Source organism: Peromyscus californicus, unplaced genomic scaffold, assembly GCF_007827085.1.
Source record: "Peromyscus californicus insignis strain IS unplaced genomic scaffold, ASM782708v3 Scaffold_4__1_contigs__length_199733344, whole genome shotgun sequence".
NCBI classification, from domain to species: Eukaryota; Metazoa; Chordata; class Mammalia; order Rodentia; family Cricetidae; genus Peromyscus; species Peromyscus californicus.
Genome location: NW_026294562.1, coordinates 171,793,483 through 171,816,573, shown reverse-complemented (window position 1 = coordinate 171,816,573; position 23,091 = coordinate 171,793,483). Strand labels below are relative to the sequence as shown.

General features: G+C 41.3%; 1 protein-coding gene across 1 annotated transcript in view; it reads left to right on the top strand.

The window, feature by feature from the left end:
* Positions 1-23,091, top strand: part of LOC128124087 (carcinoembryonic antigen-related cell adhesion molecule 21-like) — an 82,972-nt gene that overhangs the window by 44,154 nt on the left and 15,727 nt on the right. Inside the window, exon 4 of the mRNA XM_052760315.1 lies at positions 3,832-4,107. Within this exon, the coding sequence (XP_052616275.1) occupies positions 3,832-4,107 (276 nt within the window). The remainder of the gene's footprint in view (positions 1-3,831; positions 4,108-23,091) is intronic.

Below are 23,091 nucleotides of genomic sequence, written 5' to 3'. Positions count from 1 at the left end.
TGCAGATGTTTTTTTTGTGTGTGCCTCCTCTGTGGTTTGGAGCAATCACAGTCTGATAAATGTATGTCATTCGGAACCATGAACATTCTTCCCTAGAAGAGAAAATCTTCACAGCAATTTCTCCCCACCATTTGTCTTGCCAAACTTTTCCAAACTGAGCTTTGCTGATGCTTTCTTGTAACACGATGGTCCAGGCAATTCTCTGAACAAACATCGATAAACCCTTCATTCCAGGTAGCAGCATCACTGCAGTCACCAACACGATGAGAAGAAGCCAGCAGCTGCTGCCTCCATGGTCCCGCTGCCACTGTTTGTGGCTGAGCCCCAGCCAGCCAGCGCTTCTCCTTAGCAAACCTCCTAAGCTGGTCTCAAACTTGGGATCCTCCTGCCTCTGCCTCCTTCAGTAAATCCAACCAGTGTGCACCACCACAACCAGCTACGTGTAGTTCGGGTCTGAGCTGGAGCCCACAAGGCCACAGGCAAGTAGCTTTTTCAAGAATTTGTACCCGACAATTTGGGCGCCAGATGTAGCATGAATCTTAGATGGTCTTATTAATAAAAACAAACCTGGAGCCAGGTATTGGGATAAACAATGGAAGATCAGAGAAGCAGAATAAGCCAAAGCTACCTCACCTTGCCAATTTCTCAGCTGATCCTGTTTCCTCAGACTGGAGGCCTCTGAGTCCTTATCCAAATGGATCTCAGCTGAACTCTTCTCAAAAGCCTGAAGCTTAACCAGTCTAGTTCCTAGTTTTCACGCCTTATATACATTTCTGCTTTCTGCCATCACTTCCTGGGACTAAAGGCGTGAGTCACCATGCTTGGCTGTTTCCAGTGTGGCTTTAAACTCACAGAGATCCAGATGGATCTCTGCCTCCCAAGTGATAGGATTAAAGGTGTGAGTGCCACCATTTTCTGGTCTCTGTATCTAGTGGCTGTTCTGTTCTCTGACCTCAGATAAGTTTATTAGGGTTCACAATATTTTGGGGAACACAATATCACCACACTGCAGCTCAGTTCACCTGAGCTCTGTGAGATCTCTGACAGGCTATCAGGTTTCTCAGGGAAGCTCAGTGGGAAGACTAATCATAACTTAGCTGTAGGACAGCCCTGAACAGCAAAGGCTGGGAGGGCTCTAGTCTACACACAGCCCTGAACAGCAAAGGCTGGGAGGGCTCTAGTCTACACACATTAGGGGAAGTCAGTGTGGCTGGAGGGACTTGAACCTTGTGTCTCAAGGCAGGCAATGGGTCAGTGAGGACCAGGAAATAGAATGAGGTCTCTCATTCTTGAGTCTGACCATCACCAAACACTGCAGCTCAGTTCTCTCAAGAGAAAGTCCTTGCTTCTACCATATACACCACAGGAGGCCCCATTATCTCTGAGCACTCGGCCACTCCATCTGCCTGTAATTTGCTTCCTGACTGATTCTTTAAGGATCTGGGTTGCCTGGGAGTTAAGAAAATATCTCTGGTTGTAAGAGGCTTTTAAAAGAATCAGAAGTACCACACAGAGCCATTATCTCTCTGTAGTCAGCACAGCACCTGAACCCAAGCCCAACATCACAACCAACAATTCCAATCCCATGGAGGGTGAGGACTTAGTAGCATTAATGTCTGAGCCTGAGACTCAGAATGCAGCCTACCTGTGGAGGATAAATGGCCAAAGCCTAGAATAAGAGGACAGGCTGAAGCTGTCTGAGGACAACAGGACGCTCACTTTACTCAGTGTTGTGAGGACTGACACAGGACCCTATGAATGTGAACCTGGAACCCAGTGAGGGACTTCCATGTGACCCACTCTCTCTGAACATTACCTGTGAGTATTTTCTGTTTCATCCTGGTCCCAACTGCCTAAATACAGAGGACTAGAGCTATACCATGCTCGGTCCCAGTCCCCTTGGGTTCATGACACAGACCTACCATACAGATACGTAGGCTGTCAGGGCATCCTGGCCCAGTCCAAGCACATGTAGACAGGCCCAGCATTGAGCTTGAATGGGCTGCAGGGACTTCTGCCTAGAGAGGCTCAGGGTGATGCAGACAGGGGACATGTCAGACTCAGGCTCAGTGTACACATGAGTGTGCAGAGGGGATGTTTGTGTGTTGTGCTTGAGATAGATCAGGGCTTGTGCATGCTGCATGAAAACTCTTCAACTAATCTGACCTCAGCTCTGGGTAGGACCTGCTCAACTAAGTTTTAAGCACAGCTCAAAGAGATACTATGTCCTTAAACAAACCAGGATTTCCCCTTACCACTGTTGACATAACATGTCTTTTAATATGTTTTCTCCAGTGGTCCATTTATTCCAATCATATACCTCTCAAATATTCATTTCCATTCAAGAACAAACCTCAGCCTCTCCTGCCACACAGATGCTAACCCACATGCACAGTACTCTTGGTTTGTCAATGGAGAGCTCCAGTCATCCTCCCAAGAGCACTTTATTCCCAACATCAATACTAGTAATAGCAGATCTTATACCTGCCTAGTCTATAACTGTCATTGTCCTCAGTAAGACCACAGTCAAGAACATTATAGTCCTTACGAAGTGGACCTCTGAAATATCATCACCAGGTTTGGAGTGGAGTCCTTTGGCTTTCTGGGAAGATGCAGAAGCATTTAATTTCCAGTCCATGTCTATGGGAACAAGCAAAACTCAGTCTTCCCCCAAGCCTCCTGGTTCTCTGATATCTGCCTGATAGGGATGGAGCTTGCAATGTGAGGAGGAGGTTCTCCCAGTCTTGGAAATCCTTTGGTTGTATGAGGGACTTTCCATGGTTAGGAGAGCCTCAAGGTCAAGATTTCTTTCTGTACCTAACACAAGCTTTCCTGTCCCTCCATTTTCATTATGACCTCCATGACCTACAAGGAACACCCAGGGCTTTCAACTGTGTTCACATTATTTTTCTCCAAATTGGAGGAGAAAAATCCCCACAGATGGGGACTAGACCTTGGCTCCCAGGTCTGTTTCTGTCTCACGGGTGGGGTGGCTGCCTCAGTTCTGACTCCCTGGGATGAGAAGAGTGGGTGGAGAAGGTGCCTGGGAGCCCTGTTCTGAGTCAGGGTGAACCATGTCACTGACAGTTGATGATGTTCTTTTGCTTACTCTTCTCAAGGTCCAAAAAACAAATGTCAGCTGAGTGTGGTGGCACACATTTTTGATTCCAGCACTGAGGAGGGAGAGAGGAGGGTAGATAGTGTGAGTTTGAGGCCAGCCTGGTCTACATAGCAAGTTCCAAGCAAGCTAGGACTGTACATTGAGACCATGTCTCAAAAAAACCAGTACTGAGGATTAGAGTGGCAGGCTGTGGTCAGCACTGTGATTATTCACTTCTCTGTAGTATTTAATCCATATCCATGGGGCAGGAAATACATTTTTTCTACAAACAGAAATTCTTCAGTCAGGAATTTCTCCCAGTCCTAGGTCTAGCCTTTAACACCTTTAAGATTACGTGGGCCATCTTAACCCCATGACAAATTATTTAATAAAAGACAAACAGAAGGCTATTTCATAAGAGAGGGACCTGACTGTTCACACTTACCAAAAGTGTGAGCAAGAATTCCCTCAAAAATCATTAGGAAATATGCCATGAGATTTCTGGACATGTGGGCTGAGGAGGCACGCAGTGTGGAATCTACACAAATACCCTGAGTTAGGGTCACTGTGGGTGATCTTGGTAGGAGTAAGATTCAGCTCTCTCCTTACATATCTTGAACCCAAACATGTGATCTTGCAGAGGGCCACTTCATTCTATGGGCCCTGTGAGCTGGATGAGATCTTTGAGGGTGAAGGACTCTCAGCTGTTCCCCTCCACCATTTATCCACAGATCCAGTGACTCCACCCTCCATCCAAGTCACCAACACCACAGTCAAAGACCTGATGTCTATATTCCTGACCTGCTTGTCAAATGACACGGGGATCTCCATCCATTGGCTCTTCAACTCTCAGCGTCTGAGAATCACAAATAAGATGATGCTGTCCCCGAACAACAGCACCCTCCAAATAGACCCTGCCAGGAGTGAGAATTCAGGGGACTATCAGTGTGAGGTAACCAAGGGATTGGTTAACAAGAGGAGTGACCGCATCACTCTGAACATAAAAGGTGAGTGATCTCTGCTCCATTCTTACTCCATAGTGTTGGGGATGGGGGCAGTTTCTTTATCAACAGAGTACAGAATGGGTCAAAGTCACAAGGAGAAAAACATGGTTTAAGATACAAATACAGCCATCTTGGTGATGGATGCATGTTAATCTCATGATAACATACCAAGCAAGCTGAGCACAGTGCTGCATGCCTTTAACCCCAGCACACCAGAGGCAGAGACAGTTGGATCTCTATGAGTTCCCAACCACCCTGGTCTTTGTAGCCAGTTTCAGGTTAGCCAGAACTACATAGTGAGACCCTGTCTCAAAAGAGTGAGAGCATGAAGCAGAAGGCATAGAAGTACAAGGCCACTCAACTGAATGGACCAGGCTCTGCTTACTCCCCATGGGAGACCTTGCCTTGGGGAAGGTAGAAATGGGGGGTCTTATGAGGAGGAAGGCTGGGAGGCGGGAGGAGGGAGGACAGGGCAATCTGTGGTTGGTATGTAAAAGGAATAGAAAAATCTCTTAATTAAAAAAAAAAGAAGTACAAGGCCAACCCAGATTACATTGTGAGACCTGGTCAATAATAACAATAGATGTCAATATAGCAAATAGAAATGCAAAGTGATTAAGAGTTTAGGGTCTGAGTCAGTCACACAGTCAACCCTCAGAATCTAGTAAAATATTCATGTTACTCTATATGTCCTTCCACACATTCACATTATCTTTAGATTATTTTCTATATCTAGTATGAATACTGCATAGACACTAGTCTTGTTTTGAGTACAGGACAGTGATAGAATGAAACAACACGTTTTTCACTGTAGAGATACTTTTCCAAGTAGTTTGTTTCCAAGGTTTCGATCCACAAATATAAAATCCATAGAGAGAAAGGACCTGTATTGAGTTTCTTACTATGTTTGCATATTTATTATTTTGTGTGGGTGTTCCATACCTAGTGTGTGGATGTCAGAGGACAATTTGTGGTAGCCTGTTCTCCATGGACAGGGGATTGAACTCAGGCAGGTGAGCAAGCCCTTTATCTGCTAAGCCATTTCACTGCCCCACATTTGTTTGTGCATTTTTTCTTTTTCTTTTTTTTCATTTTTCTTTATTAAGAAATTTTCTACTCACTCTACATACCACTCACAGATCCCAACTCCTCCCTTCTCCCCCTCCCACCCCACCCCACATCCCTACATCCCTCAAATCAAGGTCTCCCATGGGGAGTCAGCAGAGCCCGGCACACGGAGCCTAGGCAGGTCCAGGCCCCTTCCCACTGTACCAAGGCTGCACAAGCCTTCACTCTTCAGGCACCACAACCCAAAAGCCTGCCCATGCACCAGGGATGGATCCCGATCCCCCTGCCTGGGTGCCACCCAAACAGTTTGAGCCAAACGACTGTCTTGTATCCAGAGTGCCTAGTCCAGTCCCATGGTGGCTCCGTAGTCATTAGTCTACAGTTCATGGGCCTCCAATAGTGTGGCCAGTCATCTCTTGTGCATTTTTTTTTCTTTGTGGCAGTTGGGTATAGGTACTGGAGGCAGTATGGCAGGCAGCTTACCAACTGAGCCATCTCGGTGGCCATTATATTGAGTTTCTTATCCTTATGCTCACATTTGCAGCATGACCTCCTTGCACAAGACTCTTTTTTTTCTGATAACTGTTTATTTGTGGAGTGTAGTAGTAGTAGTAGTAGTAGTAGTCTGTGTGTGTGTGTGTGTGTGTGTGTGTGTGTGTGTGTGTGTGTGTGTGTGTGTTTGATGTGTAACTATTGAGCTATCTCTCCAGTTCCATAAACCAAATATACATGTTGGACTGGAGAGATAGCTCAATATTTAAGAGCCCTAGCAGCTCTTCCAAAGGACAGGGGTTCAATTCCCAGCACCCACATGGCAGCTTATTACTGTCTGTAACTAAGTTCCAAGGAATTCAACACCCTTTTCTGTCCTCCTCAGGTACCAAACATGCATGTTCTGCAGAGACATATAAGCAGCCAAAAGGCCCATAAGACGCATCTGGCATCATAACAAAGACACCATTCGAAATCCAATTTCAAGATGCTTTCATCCTGTCTCCTAAAAGTCTGATGACTTTCAGCTCTGATCCATTTTAGGTCTTTGATCCATTTAGAGTTGATTTTTATATGTTGTTAGGTGAAGGCTTAACTTCATTCTTTTACCTAGATATCCCATTTTCCCAACATCCCTTGTTTCACTGATTATTCCTCCATCCTTGAACAATCTTAGCAGTCTGATCAAAACTCATCTGGTCACAGAGGGTCAGATGGACAGCAAGAATGCCTTCCAAGTTCTGTAACTCAAAGGGCAACTCTGTTTCACACCTAGTAATTCAAAAGAGCCAGCAGAAATGAATGTTTGTAACAAACAGAAAAAGTGGCAGATGAAATGGTGGATATGCCTACTGCTCAGATCTGACACACATTATAATATATATGCAAAACTGTGCCCCATAAACACACATTTTGATCTTACCAACTAATCATTAATTTAATCATGACCAGTGTGCATGAGCAATTCTGGACTTTCCAATTCTATTTCACTGATCTGTATGTCTGCCTTTATGTCAGCAGTAGACTATTTTGATTGTTGCAGCTTTGTACTAAAATTATGAAATCATGCAGAATGTCCTGCAATTTTATTCCTTTTTCTTTTTCAAGATACTTTTAAAACCAGATATGGTACTTGCCTCTAACCTCTTGGGAGCAGAGACAGGTGGATCTCTGGGAGTTTGAGGCCAGCCTGATCTATATAGTAAGTTCCAGGACAGCTAGAATGGACTTCTCTATTTCTGTGCAAAATGCCACTGGGGTTTTGATCTGCTGTGCATAGAACTGATAGACTACATTCAGTGATATTGTCATCTATTAAAAAAAAATTCTTTCAGACAAGCTGGCTCATGCCTATAATTCCAGCCACTCAAGAAGCTGAGGCAGGAGTAATAGACTACTGACAATGGTCGAGAGAAAGCCCAAATTGACCTACTCTGGTGATAGGGTGGCCAAACACCCTAATTCTCATGCTAGAAACCTCATCCAATGACTGAGGAAACCAGATGCAGAGATCCATGACCAGGCCCCTGGTGGAGCTCCAGGAGTCCAATTGGCGAGAAAGAGGAGGGTTTGTATGAGCGAAAATTGTTGAGACCAAGATTGGAAAAAGCACAGGGACAATTAGCCAAACGAATGGAAACACATGAACTATGAACCAATAGCTGAGGAGCCCCCAACTGGATCAGGCCCTCTGGATAAGTGAGACAGTTGATTAGCTTGATCTGTTTGGGAGGCATCCAGGCACTGGATCCAGGACCTGTACTCAGTGTGTGAGCTGGCTCTTTGGAAGCTGGGGCTTATACAGTGACACTTGTCTCAGCCCGGAAGGAGAGGACTGGACCTGCCTGGACTGAATCTACCAGGTTGAACTCAATCCCCAGGGGAGTCTTTGCCCTGGAGGAGATGGGAATGGGGGGTGGGCTGGGAGGAAGGCGTGGGAGGGGGAAGGGGGGGTAAATAAGGGAATCCGTGGCTGATATGTAAAATTAAATTAAATTATAATTTTTTTTTTTAAAAAAGTGCCTACCACCACCATTCAGGCCAGCCTGGTTAATTTAGTGACATCCTGTTTCTAAATAAAAATTAAAAGGCAGACCTTAGAATACAGCTCAATAGTAGAACATTGCTTACCATGCACAAAGCCCTGGGTTCAATCCCAGTACTGCAGAACAGCAGTAATAATGAGATTAAATCTTCCAACCCATCAACTCCAACGGCTGTCATTTCTTGTCTTCTTTCATCATTTCTTATTTGGTAGTTTGCTGAGTGCAAGTCTTTTATCTCCTTGGTGGAGTTAATTCTAAGTATTTTATTCTTTTTGGTGCTTTCAAAAATTAATACTTTCTTCATTTCCTTTCCATTTGTTCACTGTTAAGGCTGGGACTGTTGCTCAGGGGCTAAACCCTTGCCAGGCATGCAAGAGGCCCTAGGTTGAAGTTCCACTACTGCCAGGAAAAAGGAAAATCTAATTGTTCATAGTCAATATTAGTATACAGAAATGCATCTCACTTGGGCTTGTTCTTTTCATTAGCCAACAATTTTGCTAGTTTTACTCATTTAGTTCTGAGAACTTTCTGTACAATGTTAAGGATTTTCTATGAACAAGTTACTGTCATCTACAGATATATAATATACATCCATATTATATCTTTATCACCTCATAATTGGGCACCTTCATTTCATTGTCTAACCTAATGGCTCTGTGTAGCACTCCTAAGAGTCTCCTGAGCAGAAGTGGTCACAGCAACATCCTGTGTTCTTCCTGATCTTAAAGAGAAAGCTGTCAGTCTCCCCACTGCATATGATGTTGGCTGTGGGTTTCCATGTGTGGCCTTTGTTACACTAAGCTGGACTTCCATCATGTTTCAGTGTTTTTATCTCAACATCTGTGAAATTTTCTCAAATTTTTGTTGATTCAATCTTATTGGTTATACAGCTATTCGATTTTGTTTCTTTCACATCTCTAAAGAATTCAGGTTTGTAGGAATTTGTCCATTCCATCTAGGCCACTAAACAGTTAGCATATAACTACAGAGTACTCTTGAAATTCTTCATAATCTTGAGAATGGATGGTGAGGTCTCAAATTTTAGTAATATCCATTTTCTTTTTTCAACGTTAATCATGGAACAGGTTGCTAATGTTGTTAATCATTTTTGAACAACCAACTTTTGGTGCATCAGCTTTCTTCACAATTACTCTAGACTCTGTTTTGTTTATCTTCATTCTCATTTTTAGTTTTCTCCTTCTACTAGCTTGAGGGAACATTTTAGGGGACAGGGGTCTCTTTATATAACCCAAACTTGTCTCAAAATCACAATCATCCTGCCTCAGCCTCTGATGCTAGGGTGCTAGGTTATATCACATCCTTCACCTGCCTCATAGTAGTTTTTAAAGACTTAATATAATAATCAAGTAACCTTTTTTGGCAAAATACCACACAATCAGGAAGAAAAAAATGTTAGCCACAATTATTCCTACCACTAGTGTTAGCCTTGAAGCCAGGTAGCCAGGTCTATCTCTGATTAACCATACAGATTTAAGTACTTTTTGAAAACCACTTTAAGCTCCAGTTTTTCATCATCTGAATGAAAATAATTTCTATATGACAGACTCATCATATAAATGAAGCCAGACACAAATACAAGGCCAGCCACATCATAAATACCATACCACCGGGTCAACATTAGCATTATAATCACTCTTGAGCAGAGTAGTGAAGTTTGAGCCTTAAATATTCACAACAAGGAGTAAAGAGTTGAGGATGGCATTGATACTTAACAGATGTTGGGAAACACATGGTATCCAAAAAGTGAAATCACTGTAACATGGCTACTAAGTAAAAATGGGAGAGAGAAAAAGACGGGGGGAGGGTGCTGGGGGTGGAGGTTCTGGTGCAAAATTTCAAACCTGGTAATTCAGTAGTTTTCATCCTCTAGGATGTGTCCATGATGAGCTTAGACAAGCAAGGTATTAGTGGAGGATATACTTGTGAAGGTGAGCCTGAGATAACCCTCAGGACACGTGCAGATATGATCACTGTGGAGGCAGAGAAGGACGCATGTTTTAGATTGCAGTGCAGTTCCAATAGAGTTTCTGCAAGGTCGAGGCTGAGTTCCCCACAGTCACCAAGCAGAGGGGAATGTGGTCTTACAGGGTCTTTTTTGCTTTCCTACACCACTGCAAAAACCATGGTCTCTGCAGAGGAGCTGGTACATTGAGAACCAATAGCCTGGGTCTTCTGTCACTTAGATTACAACCACAAGAGGCGATTTATTCATGGCTGCCACAACTGAGACCCTGAGAAAAAGATGTAGCCATGGAAACACTGGATATTTAACACACAAAATCACTATCGCCCTGTCTCATATTCCCACAGCTTCACATGATTGCCTGGATGAAATTGATGGAATTTGGGGATTGGAAGGAAGAGGGAGAACCAACCTAGAAACACAGTGAGGTGGAAAGGACACTTGCTAAGATCCTCACACTTCAACTCACCTAATCAGTCTTCCCACAGAAAGGTGGAAAGGTGTTTATCAGCTGTAGGAGTTTCCTGGTAGAAATTGCAGGGTCACTCATGTATACTATAATATCATCTGCAAATAGGGAAAGTTTGGTTTCTTCCTTTCCCATTTGATCCTATGGCTCTAGCTAGAACTTCAAGTACTATATTGAATAAATATGGGGAGAGTAGACATCTTTGTCTTGTTCCTGATTTTAGTGGAATCATTTGAATCTCTTCATTTAATTTGATGTTGGCTGTCAGCTTGCTATAAATTGCCTGTATTACACTTAGGAATGTTCTGTGTATTCCTGATCTCCCCAAGACCTTTGTCACGAAGGGGTGTTGGATTTTGTCAAAGACTTTTTGAGCATCTAATGAAATGATCATGTGTAGTGGTAATATGTTCCCCAAAATATTGTGCACCCTAATAAACTTATCTGGGTCAGAGAATGGAACAGCCACTAGATACAGAGGCTAGAAAATGGTGGCATTCACACCTTTAATCTTAGCCTTCTGGAGGCATGAATCTCTGTGAGTTCAAGGCTACACTGGAAATAGCTAAGCATGGTGACTCAAACCTTTAATCCCGGAAATCGAGCCTTTAATCCCAGGGAGTGATGACAGAAAGCAGAAAGGTATATAAGGCGTGAAGTCCAGAAACTAGAAGCACTTGGCTCATTAAACATTTGGCTGGATAACCTTTTAGGCTTCCAGTAGCAGTTCAGCTGAGATTCATTCTGGATGAGGACTCAGAGGCTTCCAGTCTAAGGAAACAGGATCAGCTGAGGAACTGGCAAGGTGAGGGAGCTATGGACTGTTCTGTCTCTCTGAATTTCCAGCATTCACCCCAATAACTGGCCTCAGGCTTTATTTTATTAATACGACCTCTAAGATTCATGCTACAGTCATTTTTTTTCTTTCAGTTTGTTTATATGGTGGCATTTTTGCATCCTTGGAATGAAGCTTGCTTGATCACAGTGGATAATTATTTGCTGTGTTCTTGGATTCAGTTTGCCACTATTTTGTTGATTATTTTCGCATCAACGTTCATGAGGGAGATTGGTCTGTAATTCTCTTTCTTTATTACATCTTTGTGTGTTTTGGGTACCAGGGTAACTGTAGCCTCATAAAAAGAGTTTGTCAATGTTCCTTCTGTTTCTATTGTGTGGAGCAATTCAAAGAGTATTGGTATTAGCTCTTCTTTGAAAATCTTGTAGAATTCTGTGCTGAAACCATCTGGTCCTGGGCTTTTTCTGGTTGGGAGATTTTAATGACCGTTTCTATTTCCTTAAGGGTTATAGGTCTATTTAAATTGTTTATCTGGTCTTGATGTAATTTTGGTATATGGTACCTATGGAGAAAATTGTCCATTTCTTTTAGATTTTCCAGTGTTGTGGAGTAGAGGTTTTTGAAGTATGACCTAATGATTCTCTGGATTTCCTCATTGTCAGTCGTTATGTCCCCCTTTTCATTTCTGATTGTTTATTTGGACGCTCTCTCTTTGCCTTTTGGTTAGTTTGGACAAGGCCTTGTCTATCCTGTTGATTTTCTCAAAGAACAAACTCTTTGTTTCATTGATTCTTTGTATTGTTCTCTTTGTTTCCATTTTATTGATTTCAGCCCTCAATTTCATTATTTGCTGGCATCTATTCCTCCTGGGTGAGTTTGCTTCTTCTTGTTCTAGAGCTTTCAGGTGTGCTGTTAAATCATTAGTGTGAGATTTCTCCATCTTCTTTATGTTGGCATTTAGTGCTATGAATTTTCCTCTTATCACTGTTTTCATAGTGTCCCATAAGTATGTTGTCCATTCATTTTCATTGAATTCTAGGAAGTCTTTAATTCTTTCTTTATTTCCTGCTTGACCCATTGGTGATTTGGTTGAGCATTATTCAGTTTTCATGAGTTTGTAGGCTTTCTGTAATTTTTGTTGTTGTTGAAATCTCACTTTAAGCCATGGTGGTCCAATAAAATAGAGGAGGTTATTCTCAAATATTATTAAAGACCCACTTTAATAATATTCTTCCCAGGGGCCCAGAAGAGAAGCTATGAACAGTGAACATTATTTTGGGGAAATGAATCTGAGGAAACCAAGCTCTTTCTTTGTCTGTCTACTTTATTCCTCTGGGATAAAATCCTGTCTACACAGCTACAGTTCTGTTTTCATGCCTTGCTTTTTTCTTGCCTGATTTCTCTCTATATTTATCTACTGTCCCCTCTAAGTTCTATCTTAATTCTCTCATCTTAATTCTGCCTCATCTAGGTACTTCTCATCTCATCCTTACTTATCTAGTACTTCCCTAGCTGGCTCTTTCTCATCTTCCATCTTGTCCTCAAGTTCTCTCCTCAAAATCTTCCTCTAAGTCTCCTTATACCTCTCAGTTTCCCCAAGTCTCTGAGGTATTCAGTTATAAACCCAAGCAATAACAATCCTCTGGCAGAGCAAGTCATCAGGCTTGAATTCCTACAGGATCATAAAGTCAGGTAAGAATTTACCTCAAGCAGTGACTATCAGGCTTTCTTTTACAACCTGAAAAGGGAGTGGTTAAAAAAAAGAGGTCAACTGAGAGCTAATGATTGGTTAGTATATCAAAGAAAAGGGATTTATATACTCACTCTACATTCCTAGAAGTGGTTAGGTAAGAATTTAGGAGTCTATAATGTTAGTGAGCTTGTTTAAGAAAGTAGGGTCTCGCTTAAATTGCACAAGAAATGAAGCTATCCACCTGACCTAGGAGACAGGCATTGTTTCTATAAGGTTGTTACCTTAGTTCATGAGATTGTTTGGCCTTGGATGCTAGATAGGTATTTAGATAAAACACTGTTAGGAGTTCTTGGAAGCACACATAGCATACAAGAAAATCATTGTAGGGACAATTTAATATATATACAAGAGCTAAAACATCACCAAGACTTCTTAAGCCATGGCTTGACCTTCGGAAAAATCCTTGACCTTTCCATGTAGTAGTTTCTGTGATAGTACTGAATTCCATTTTGTTTTCCTATGGCCTGCAGCAGTTCCAGTTTTTTCATTTAGTAAAAAAAGGAGAATGTTTAATTCTCTCTAGGGTAGCAAAAAACATGGAAAAATTTAAGTTTGGAGATGACTTGAAAAATGAAAACATGTTTAATTAATATTTAAAATCAATAATCTATGTAAATGGCAAGTTGAGAATTAGTTTAGCATTCTAATAGGTGTAGTGGTAATAATAAGAATTTCTCTGTCCCCAGTAGGTAGCAGAGGAGTAACATAAACAATCTTTTATTAGCTAGTATAGCATAATATGGTCAAATGTGTCTAAATAATATAATTATGACTTATCAAAAAGAAATGATTAGTTTGGAACATAACTCTATCAATCTCTGATTAGTGGTATTAATTTGGTTAAATGGTATTTTAAAAGAGGTATTGTTAGATAAAGAATTACTTGAGTTAGTCATGAGCACCTGTTGGACCAAGATTGCAGTTGAAACTGACCTAATAATTTAAATTTGTAACCAAGGCAATATTGACCCATTTAGCTATGGGAGGACTGTAATAATCTGCGTCAGGGTATGCATAGCAAGACTTACAGAACAATTGTCAGAAGTACATGAGGAGAAAATTTGATAGTATATATATTTCAGGATCATGGGCAGAATTTATAGAATTAATAATAGAGCGTTTTTTAAGGGCAGTCCAGCCCCTGGGCTGGGGAATTCAGCACTGAAAGAGGGGTAAGTCACAACGGGGCTGTAGAAATCATTCATGGTTACTTCCTGCTGATATGGGTCTGAAGCTGAGGGAATTGAAGGCTGGAATGCAGTGGAAACACAGGAAGAGCAGGCTGTTTCAGGCTCTGTAAGACATGTGTAGCAGGATTTTCTGTCTCAGGTGCTAGAGGGCATGATGCAGGGCTGAGCTGGACAGCATATCCATGTGGGCTGGAGGATGGAGGATGGGATGCAGACCTCCAGCTAGATAGCATGTCTGTGGTCCAGAGGATGACAGCCTGTAACTCTTTTAATGATAAGAATTTCTGCTGGAAACAAATATATGGTTTAGTGGTACACATGCAGCTGAAGAGTTTTAAGGAGGAAACTTTTTCTCTTACATGTACCTATGAAATAATAAATGCATGGTTTTAGCAGATGAGAGAAGGGGATATAGGGCCAGGGAGAGAGGGCATGATCCACTCACCCAGAGAAGAAAAAGAAAATTTGTGAATGGGACACATAAACTGTAGTCAGATTGTGTTCCTCCTGATCCTTCTTTGCTTGTGAGAATTGGTCAGTTTTGATCTCCTGAAGAATTTTTTATAGTATTTTTATTTTATAATTAACTTAATTTCACATATCAGCCAGAGATTCCCTGGTCCCCCCTCTTCCCACCTCCCACCCCTCTCCCCCAAACCACCCCCTATTCCTACTTCCTCCAAGGCAAGCTCTCCCCTGGGGAGTCAGCCCAGCCTGGTAGACTCAGCCAAGGCAGGTTCAGTCCCCTCCTCCCTACACCACGGCTGAGCAAAGTGTCCCATCATAGTCCCCAGGTTCCAAAAAGCCAGTCTATGCACCAAGGACAGGTCCTGGCACCACTGTCTGGGAGCCTCCCAAACTGTTCAAGCTAATCAACTGTCTCACTTATCCAGAGGGCCTGGTCCAGTTCCATGGGGGTTCCTCTGCAATTGGTTCACAGTTCATGCATTTCCACTAGTTTGGCTATTTGTCCCTATAGATGTAACCAACCGTCTTATTAAATAAGAAACACAGAACCAATGCAAAGAAGAAAGCCAAGAGGTCAGAGCTAAGAGCCAAAACCTTACCCTTCCTCCTGCGGTGGTCCTACCTCTCCGAAAGAGAGCTACTTCCTGTGTTAAAGTCTTTATAAAGACTTTCAGTTCTGCCTTCTCATTGGTTGTAAACCCAACCACATGACTGCCTCGTCACTGCCTGTCTGTACAGACCTCCAGGTCTTCTATGGTTGGTATTGAGATTAAAGGCATGTGTCTCCAATGCTGCTTTTATCCCTGAACACACAGAGATCTACCTAGCTCTTCCTACCAAGTGCTGGGATTAAAGCATGCACCAACACCGCCCAGCTTTCCTGTGGCTTGCTAATAGCTCTGACCCCCGGGCAACTTTATTTATTAACATACAAATAACATTTTATTACAAAATAAAATATCACCATATGTCCCTGTGCTTTTTCCAATCATTGTCTCAATATCTATTGCTCATGCAATCCCTCCACTCTTTCTCGCCAATTGGACTTCCACCTGTGGCTCGTCTATGGATCTCTGCATCTGCTTCCATCAGACACTGGATGAGAGTTCTATCATGACAGCCAGGGTGTTCGGCCATCTGATCACCAGATCAGGTCAGCTCAGGCACCCTCTCGACCATATCCAGTAGTCTACTGTGGAGGTATCTTTGTGGATATCTGGGGACCTCTCTAGCAATCTTCTTCTTTCTATTCATCATGATATCTCCTTCTCTGTCCTCACACTCTGTTCCTGATCCAGCTGGGACCTTCCTCTCCCCTAAGTTCTCTTTTCCCTGACCCTTGCCCTCCATTAACTCCCTCCCCCAGTTTACTCATGTAGATCTCATCCATTTCTCTGTCATTGGGCAATCCCTGTGTCTTTCTCAGGGTTCTCTTTACTAGGTAGCCTCCATGGAGTTGTGAGTTGCAGTCTGGTTATCCTTTGCTTTACATCTAGTATCCACTTGGGAGTGTGTACATACCGTGTTTGTCTTTCTGAGTCTGGGTTACCTCATGCAGGATGATTTTTTCTAGTTCCATGCATTTACTTGCAAACCTCATGATATCATTGTTTTTCTCAGCTGAGTAGTACTCCACTGTGTATATGTACCACGTTTTGTTTATCCATTCTTCAGTTGAAGGACATCTAGGTTGTTTTCAGGTTCTGGCTATTATGAATAATGCTGCTATGAACATAGTTGAGCATGTGTCCTTGTGGTATGATTGATAATTCCTTGGGTATATGCTCAAGAGTGGTATAGCTGAGTCTTGAGGGAGATTGATTCCCAATTTTCTAAGAAAGCACCATATTGATTTCCAAAGTTGCTGTACAAGTTTGCATTCCCACCAACAGTGGAGGAGTATTCCCCTTGCTCCACATTCTCTCCAACATAAGCTGTCTTCAGTGTTTTTGATCTTAGTCATTCTGACAGGTGTAAGATGGTATCTCAGAGTTGTTTTGATTTGTATTTCCCTGATGACTAAGGATGTTGAGCAATTCCTTAAATGTCTTTCAGCCATTTGAGCTTCTTCTAATGAGAATTCTCTGTTTAGCTCTATATCCCATTTCTTAATTGGACTGTTGGGTATTTTGATGTCTAATTTCTTGAGTTCTTTATATGTTGTGGATATCAGCCCTCTGTCAGAAGTGGGGTTGGTGAAGGTCTTTTCCCATTATGCAGGCTATCACTTTGTCTTGTTGACCATGTCCTTTGCCCTACTAAAGGTTCTCAGTTTCAAGAGGTCCCATTTATTAATTGTTTCTCTCAGTGTCTGTGCTACTGGTGTTATATTTAGGAAGTGATCTCCTATGCCAATGTGTTAAAGACTACTTCCTACTTTATCTTCTACCAGGTTCAGAGTAACTGGATTCATGTTGAGGTCTTTGATCCAGTTTTACTTAAATTTTGGGCACAGTGACAGATACGGATCTATTTGCAGCCTTCTGCATGTTGACATCCAGTTATGCCAGAACCATTTGTTGAAGATGCTTTCTTTTTTCCATTGTATAGTTTTGGCTTCTTTGTAAAAAATTATATGTTCATAGGTTTCCAGATTAATGTCAGGGTCTTCAGTTCAGTTCCATTGGTCCACATGTTGGTTTTTTTTTTGCCAGTACCAAGCTGTCTTTATTACTGTAGCTTTATAGTAGAAATTGAAGTCAGGGCTTGTGATGCCTCCAGAGGTTGTTTTATTGTACAGGATTCTTTTGCTATCCTGGGTTTTCTGTTTTTCCCTATGAAGTTGAGTATTGTTCATTCCAGGTCTGTGAAGAATTTTGTTGGGATTTTGATGGGGATTGCATTGAATCTGTAGATTGCTTTTGGTATGATTGCCATTTTTACTATGTTAATCCTACCTATCCATGAGCATGGGAGATCTTTCCATTTTCTGACATCTTCTTCAATTTCTATCTTCAGGGTCTTAAAGTTCTTGTCATACAGTTCCTTTGCTTGTTTAGTTAGAGTTACCCCAAGGTATTTTATATCATTTGTGGCTATTGTAAAGCATGATGTTTCTCTGATTTCTTTCTCACGCCCTTTGTCATTTGTATATAGGAGAGCTACTGATTTTTTTGAGTGAATTTTGTGTCCTGCTACATTGCTGAAGGTGTTTATAAGCTGTATGAGTTCCTTTGTCAAAATTTCGGGTTCACTTATGTATACTATCATGTCATCTGCAAGTAGTGAAAGCTTGACTTCTTCCTTTCCAATTTGTATCCCCTTGATCTCCTTATGTTGGCTTATTGCTCTGGATAGAAATCCAAGTAATATATTGAAAAAGTATGGGGAGAGTGGACAGCCTTATCTTGTTCCTGATTTTAGTGGAATCGCTTTGATTTACTTTCCATTTACTTTGATGTTGTCTGTTGGCTTGTTGTAAATTGCCTTTATTATGTTTAAGTATGTTCCCTGTATTCCTGATCTCTCCAAGACCTGTATCATGAAGGGGTGTTGGATTTTGTCAAAGGCCTTTTTGGCATCTAGTGAGATGGCCATGTGGTTTTTTCTTTCAGTTTGTTTATATGGCGTATTACATTGACAGACTTTCATATGTTGAACTACCCTTGCATTCCTGAGATGAAGCCTACTTGATCATGGTGGATAATTGTTTTGATATGTTCTTGGAGTCTGTTTGCCAATATTTTATTGAGTATTTTTGCATCAACGTTCATGAGGGAGAGTGGTCTGTAGTTCTCTTTCTTTTTTGCATCTTTGTTTGGCTTTGGAATATGGTTAATTGTAGCTTCATATAAAGAGTTTGATAACATTCCTTCTGTTTCTATTGTGTGGAACAATTTAAAGAGTATTGGTATTATCTCTTCTTTGAATATCTGGTAGAATTCTGTGCTGAAACTATCTGGTCCTGGGCTTTTTTGGTTGGGAGACTTTTAATGACAGTTTCTATATTTTTAGGGGTATTGGTCTATTTAAATTGTTCATCTGGTGTTGATTTAACTTGGTGTGTGGTACCTATCCAGAAAATCATCCATTTCTTTCAGATTTTCCAATATTGTAGAGTACAGGTTTTTGAAGTATGATCTGATGATTCTTTGGATTTTCTCATTGTTGTTATGTCTCCCTTTTCATTTCTGATTTTGTTAATTTGGATTCTCTCTCTCTCTCTCTCTCTCTCTCTCTCTCTCTCTCTCTCTCTCTCTCTGCTTTTTGGTCAATTTGGATAAGGGCTTGTCTATCTTGTTGATTTTCTCAAAGAACAAATTCTTTGTTTCATTGATTCTTCATATTGTTCTCTTTGCTTCCATTTTATTTATTTCAGTACTCAATTTGATTATTTGCTGGTGTCTGTTTCTCCTGGGTGAGTTTGCTTCTTTTTGTTCTAGAGCTTTCAGGTGTGCTGTTAAGTTGCTAGTGTTAGATTTCTCTGTCTTCTTTTTGTGAGCATTTAGTGCTATGAATTTTTCTCTTAGCACTGTTTTCATAGTGTCCCATAATTTTGGGTATGTTGTACATTCATTTTCATTGAATTCTAGGAAATCTTTAATTTCATTCTTTATTTCTTCCTTGACCCATTGGTGATTCAATTGGGCATTATTCAGTTTCCATGAGATTGTAGGCTTTCTGTAACTTTTGTTGTTGTTGAAATCTAACTTTAAACTGTGGTGGTCTGATAAGATACAGGAGGTTATTTCATTTTTTTTTTTATCTTTTGAGATTTGCTTTGTGACCAAGCATGTGGTCGAATTTCATGAAGGTTCCATGGGGTGCTGAGAAGAAGGTGTATTCTTTTGTGTTAGGGTGGAATATTCTGTAGATATCTATTAAGTCCATTTGAGTCATAATGTCTGTTAGTTCCCTTATTTCTCTGTTAAGTTTCTGTCTGGCAGACCTGTCCATTGCTGAGAGTGGGGTGTTGAAGTCTCCCACTACTACTGTATGGGGTTTGATGTGCGATTTAAGCTTTAGCAATGTTTCTTTTACAAATATGGGCGCTTTTGTATTTGGGGTATAAACATTCCAGATTGAGATTTCATCTTGTCGGATTTTCCCTGTGATAAATATGTAATGTCCTTCCCGATCTCTTTCAATTGATTCTAGTTTGAAGTCTATTTTATTAGATATTAGGATAGCTACACCAGCTTGCTTCTTAAGTCCATTTGTTTGGAAAGTCTTTTCCCAGCCTTTTATTCTGAGGTAGTGTCTGTCTTTGAAGTTGAGGTGTGTTTCTTGTATGCAGCAGAAGGATGTATCTTGTTTTCGTATCCATTCTGTTAGCCTGTGTCTTTTTGTAGGTGAATTGAGACCATTGATATTAATGGATATTAATGACCAGTGATTGTTAATTCCTGTCATTTTTTGGTTGTAGTGTTGTAAATTTCCCTTCTTTGGTATTTGTTGGTGTGGTATCTATTTCCTGAGTTTTCATGGGTGTATCTAACTTCCTTAGGTTGGATTTTTCCTTCTAGTGTTTTCTGTAGGGTTGGATTTGTGGAGAGATATTGTTTAAATCTGGTTTTATCATGGAATATTTTGTTTACTCTGTCTATGTTGATTGAGAGTTTTGCTGGGTATAATAGTCTAGGTTGCCATCCATGGTCTCCTAGTGTGTGCATAAAGTCTGTCCAGGACCTTCTGGCTTTTAGAGTCTCCATTGAGAAGTCAGGTGTTATTCTTATGGGTCTGCCTTTATATGTTACTTGGTCTTTTCCCTTTGCAGCTCTTAATATTTTTTTCTTTATTCTGTATGTCTATAGGTTTGATTATTATGTGGCAAGGGGACTTTTTTTTGGATACATTCTATTCAGTGTTCTGGAAGCTTCTTGTATCTTTATAGGCATTTCCTTCTTTAGGTTGGGAAAGTTTTCTTCTATGATTTTGTTGAATATATTTTCTGTGCCTTTGAGTTGGTATTCTTCTCCTTCTTCTATCCCTATTATTCTTAGGTTTGGTCTTTTCTTGGTGTCCCTCATTTCGTGGACATTTTGGGTCATGACTTTGTTTTCTTTGACTATTGAATCTATTTCCTCTATTATATCTTTAACGCCAAAGATCTGCTCTTTTATGTCATGCATTCTGTTGGTTATGCTTGCATCTGTAGTTCCTGTTCATTTACTCAGATTTTCTATTTTCAGCATTCCCTCAGTTTGTGTCTTCTTTATTGTCTCTATTTCAGTTTTCAAATCTTGAACTATTTCCCTCACTTGTTTAATTGCTTTCTCTTGGCTTTCTTTAAGGGATTTACTGATTTCTTCCAATTTTTTGTTTGACTTTTCTTCGAATTCTTTAAGAGAATTTCATTTCCTCTTTAAAGATCTTTATCATCTTCTTAAGGTCATTTTTAAGGTCAATTTCTTCTGTGTTGGGATTTTCAGGTCTTGCTGATATAGGTTCTGATAGAACCATATTGGTTTTTATGTTGTTGACTGTGTTTTTGCACTGGCATCTACCCATCTCTTTCTCCACTTAGTGCAAATGGTGTCTGTGTCTGAGGGAGCCTCTCTTGATCTGATCGATACTCTTGGTCCTGTGGAGCTCTTGGTCAAATCGGTGCTGCGGGACTGACTCTTTGTCTCAGGGAGCAGCTCTTAGTCCAATTGGTGCTTGTGGGATCTGTCTCAGGGAGTAGCTGCAATCTTGGCACGTGGGTGGGTTGGGAGGGGTGGGGCTTGTGGGTTACAGGGTCTGGTGGGGGATGGTGGTAGTCTGACCTGTCTGCAGGGGACCTGCCTGCCACCTGGCCTGAAACTGGGACTGCAATGGGTGGTGGTGTTGGAGCTGAGGGTTGTGCCCCTGGGTCAAAGCCTAGGGGCTGATGTGTTTGGGTATGAGGATAAAGGCTTACCTCTTCATCCAATCGGGTGCTGGCAAGCTCTGTCTCAGGGAACAGTTGCAGTCTCAGAGGGTGTGCAGGATTTAGGGGATGTGGGGCTTTTGGGTTACAGGGTCTGGTGGGGGATTGTGGTAGTTTGACCTGTCTGCAGGAGGCCTGCCTATTATTTTCTTTCCCCATATTTTAAAGGTTTAATTGGTCTGGAATATTTAATTTCCTGAACCCAGAAGACAATAACATAAAACTCATAGACTTTGTATGCCCTATTTTTAAGCTTCTCCTCCACCAGACAAGTAGCACCTACAATTCTCTTAGCATTCAAAATCCATTGTTTAACACAGATAGGAGCATCAGATTTCCAAGTAGTGAGGTCAGCAGTGAACAGTGGCCCCTAGGATAAATTTTGATACCCTAGACTAGTCTGGTATGGAACTCACAGAGATCCACCTGTCTCTGCATCCTGAGTGCTAGGATTAAAGGCATGTGCCACTATGCATGACTACATAGAATTTTATTTGGGGGGGTTGGTTTTTATAAGACAGGGTTTCTCTGAGTAGATTTTGGTGCCTTTCCTGGATCTCACTCTGTAGACCCAGATGGCCTCAAACTCACAGAAATCCTCCTGCCTCTGCCTCCCAAGTGCTGGGATTAAAGGCATATGCCACTACCGCCTGGCTCCCATAGAATTACTGTATGTGTTATTCTTTTAGTCTCCCAGTTACTGTGATGCAATGCCACAACACAAACCAACTTGGCAGTTAGGGGTTAATTTGGCTTAAATGTCTTGGTCAGGGTGTGTCATTGAGGGGAGTGCAGGCAAGAACCATGGGGAAAGCTTCCTGGCTTCCTCTCACAACTTGCTCAGCTGCTTTTCTTATAGAGCCCATAAGAAAGGGGCTAACTGCAAAGGGATAACACCAGGTCCTCCTCCACCAAACAGTAATTAAGAAAATGCTTTGCCAGCCATTGTGATGGAGGTGATACCTCAAATGAGGTTGTCTCTTTCCATGTGAATTTAGTCTGTCAAATAGACAAAAACTAAGCAGCCTGTCTTTATTGGTCATCTGTTCCTCTTTCTTTAAAAGGAATGTCAGGTCTTTTTCTTCTTTTTGGATTGAGCTGCTTGTGGTTTTTATTGTTACTATTGTTGAACTGTGAGAGTTCTTTATATATTTTGGCCCACGTTCAGATGTACAATACGTAACATTATTTGGCACTTGAAAATGATCTTTCCACTTTATTGATCCATGGTCTTTTACTTGTTAATAGTGCTTTATCAGGGGTCCCAACTGTACATAGTCTGGAGAAATAGAGTGAGATCTTTGACATCTGTATACAAGACATAATGGTTAAGTCAACTATTTCACATCCACTACCCCATTTATCTCCCGTTCATTATGGTGAGACATTGGAAATTTGTCTTGTCTACTCTGAAATACACTGCCATTGACTACAATCTTCTATGGATTACTTCTAACCTGCTCCTCTTTCCAATGTGAAATTTACATCTTGCTCATCTTGCTACTGAAGACAGCTCCTTGGTGTTTCCTTCCCTCAGCCAGTTTTGTTTTGTTTTCTTTCTTTCTTTCTTTCTTTCTTTCTTTCTTTCTTTCTTTCTTTCTTTCTTTCTTTCTTTGTTTATTTATTATACAATGTTCTGCCTCCACACCAGAAAAAGGCAACATATTTCATTATAGATGGTTGTAAGCCACCATGTGGTTGCTGGAAATTGAACTCAGGACCTCTAGAAGAGCAGTAAGTGCTCTCAACCCCTGAGCCATCTCTCCATACCCAGTCCAGGGATTATTTCCTACAGGCAAATACTAATAGACACTGCTTGGTGGAAGGTCAGGTCATTATTCACGTTTAAGGTTAACTTGCAGGCCTAGCAAT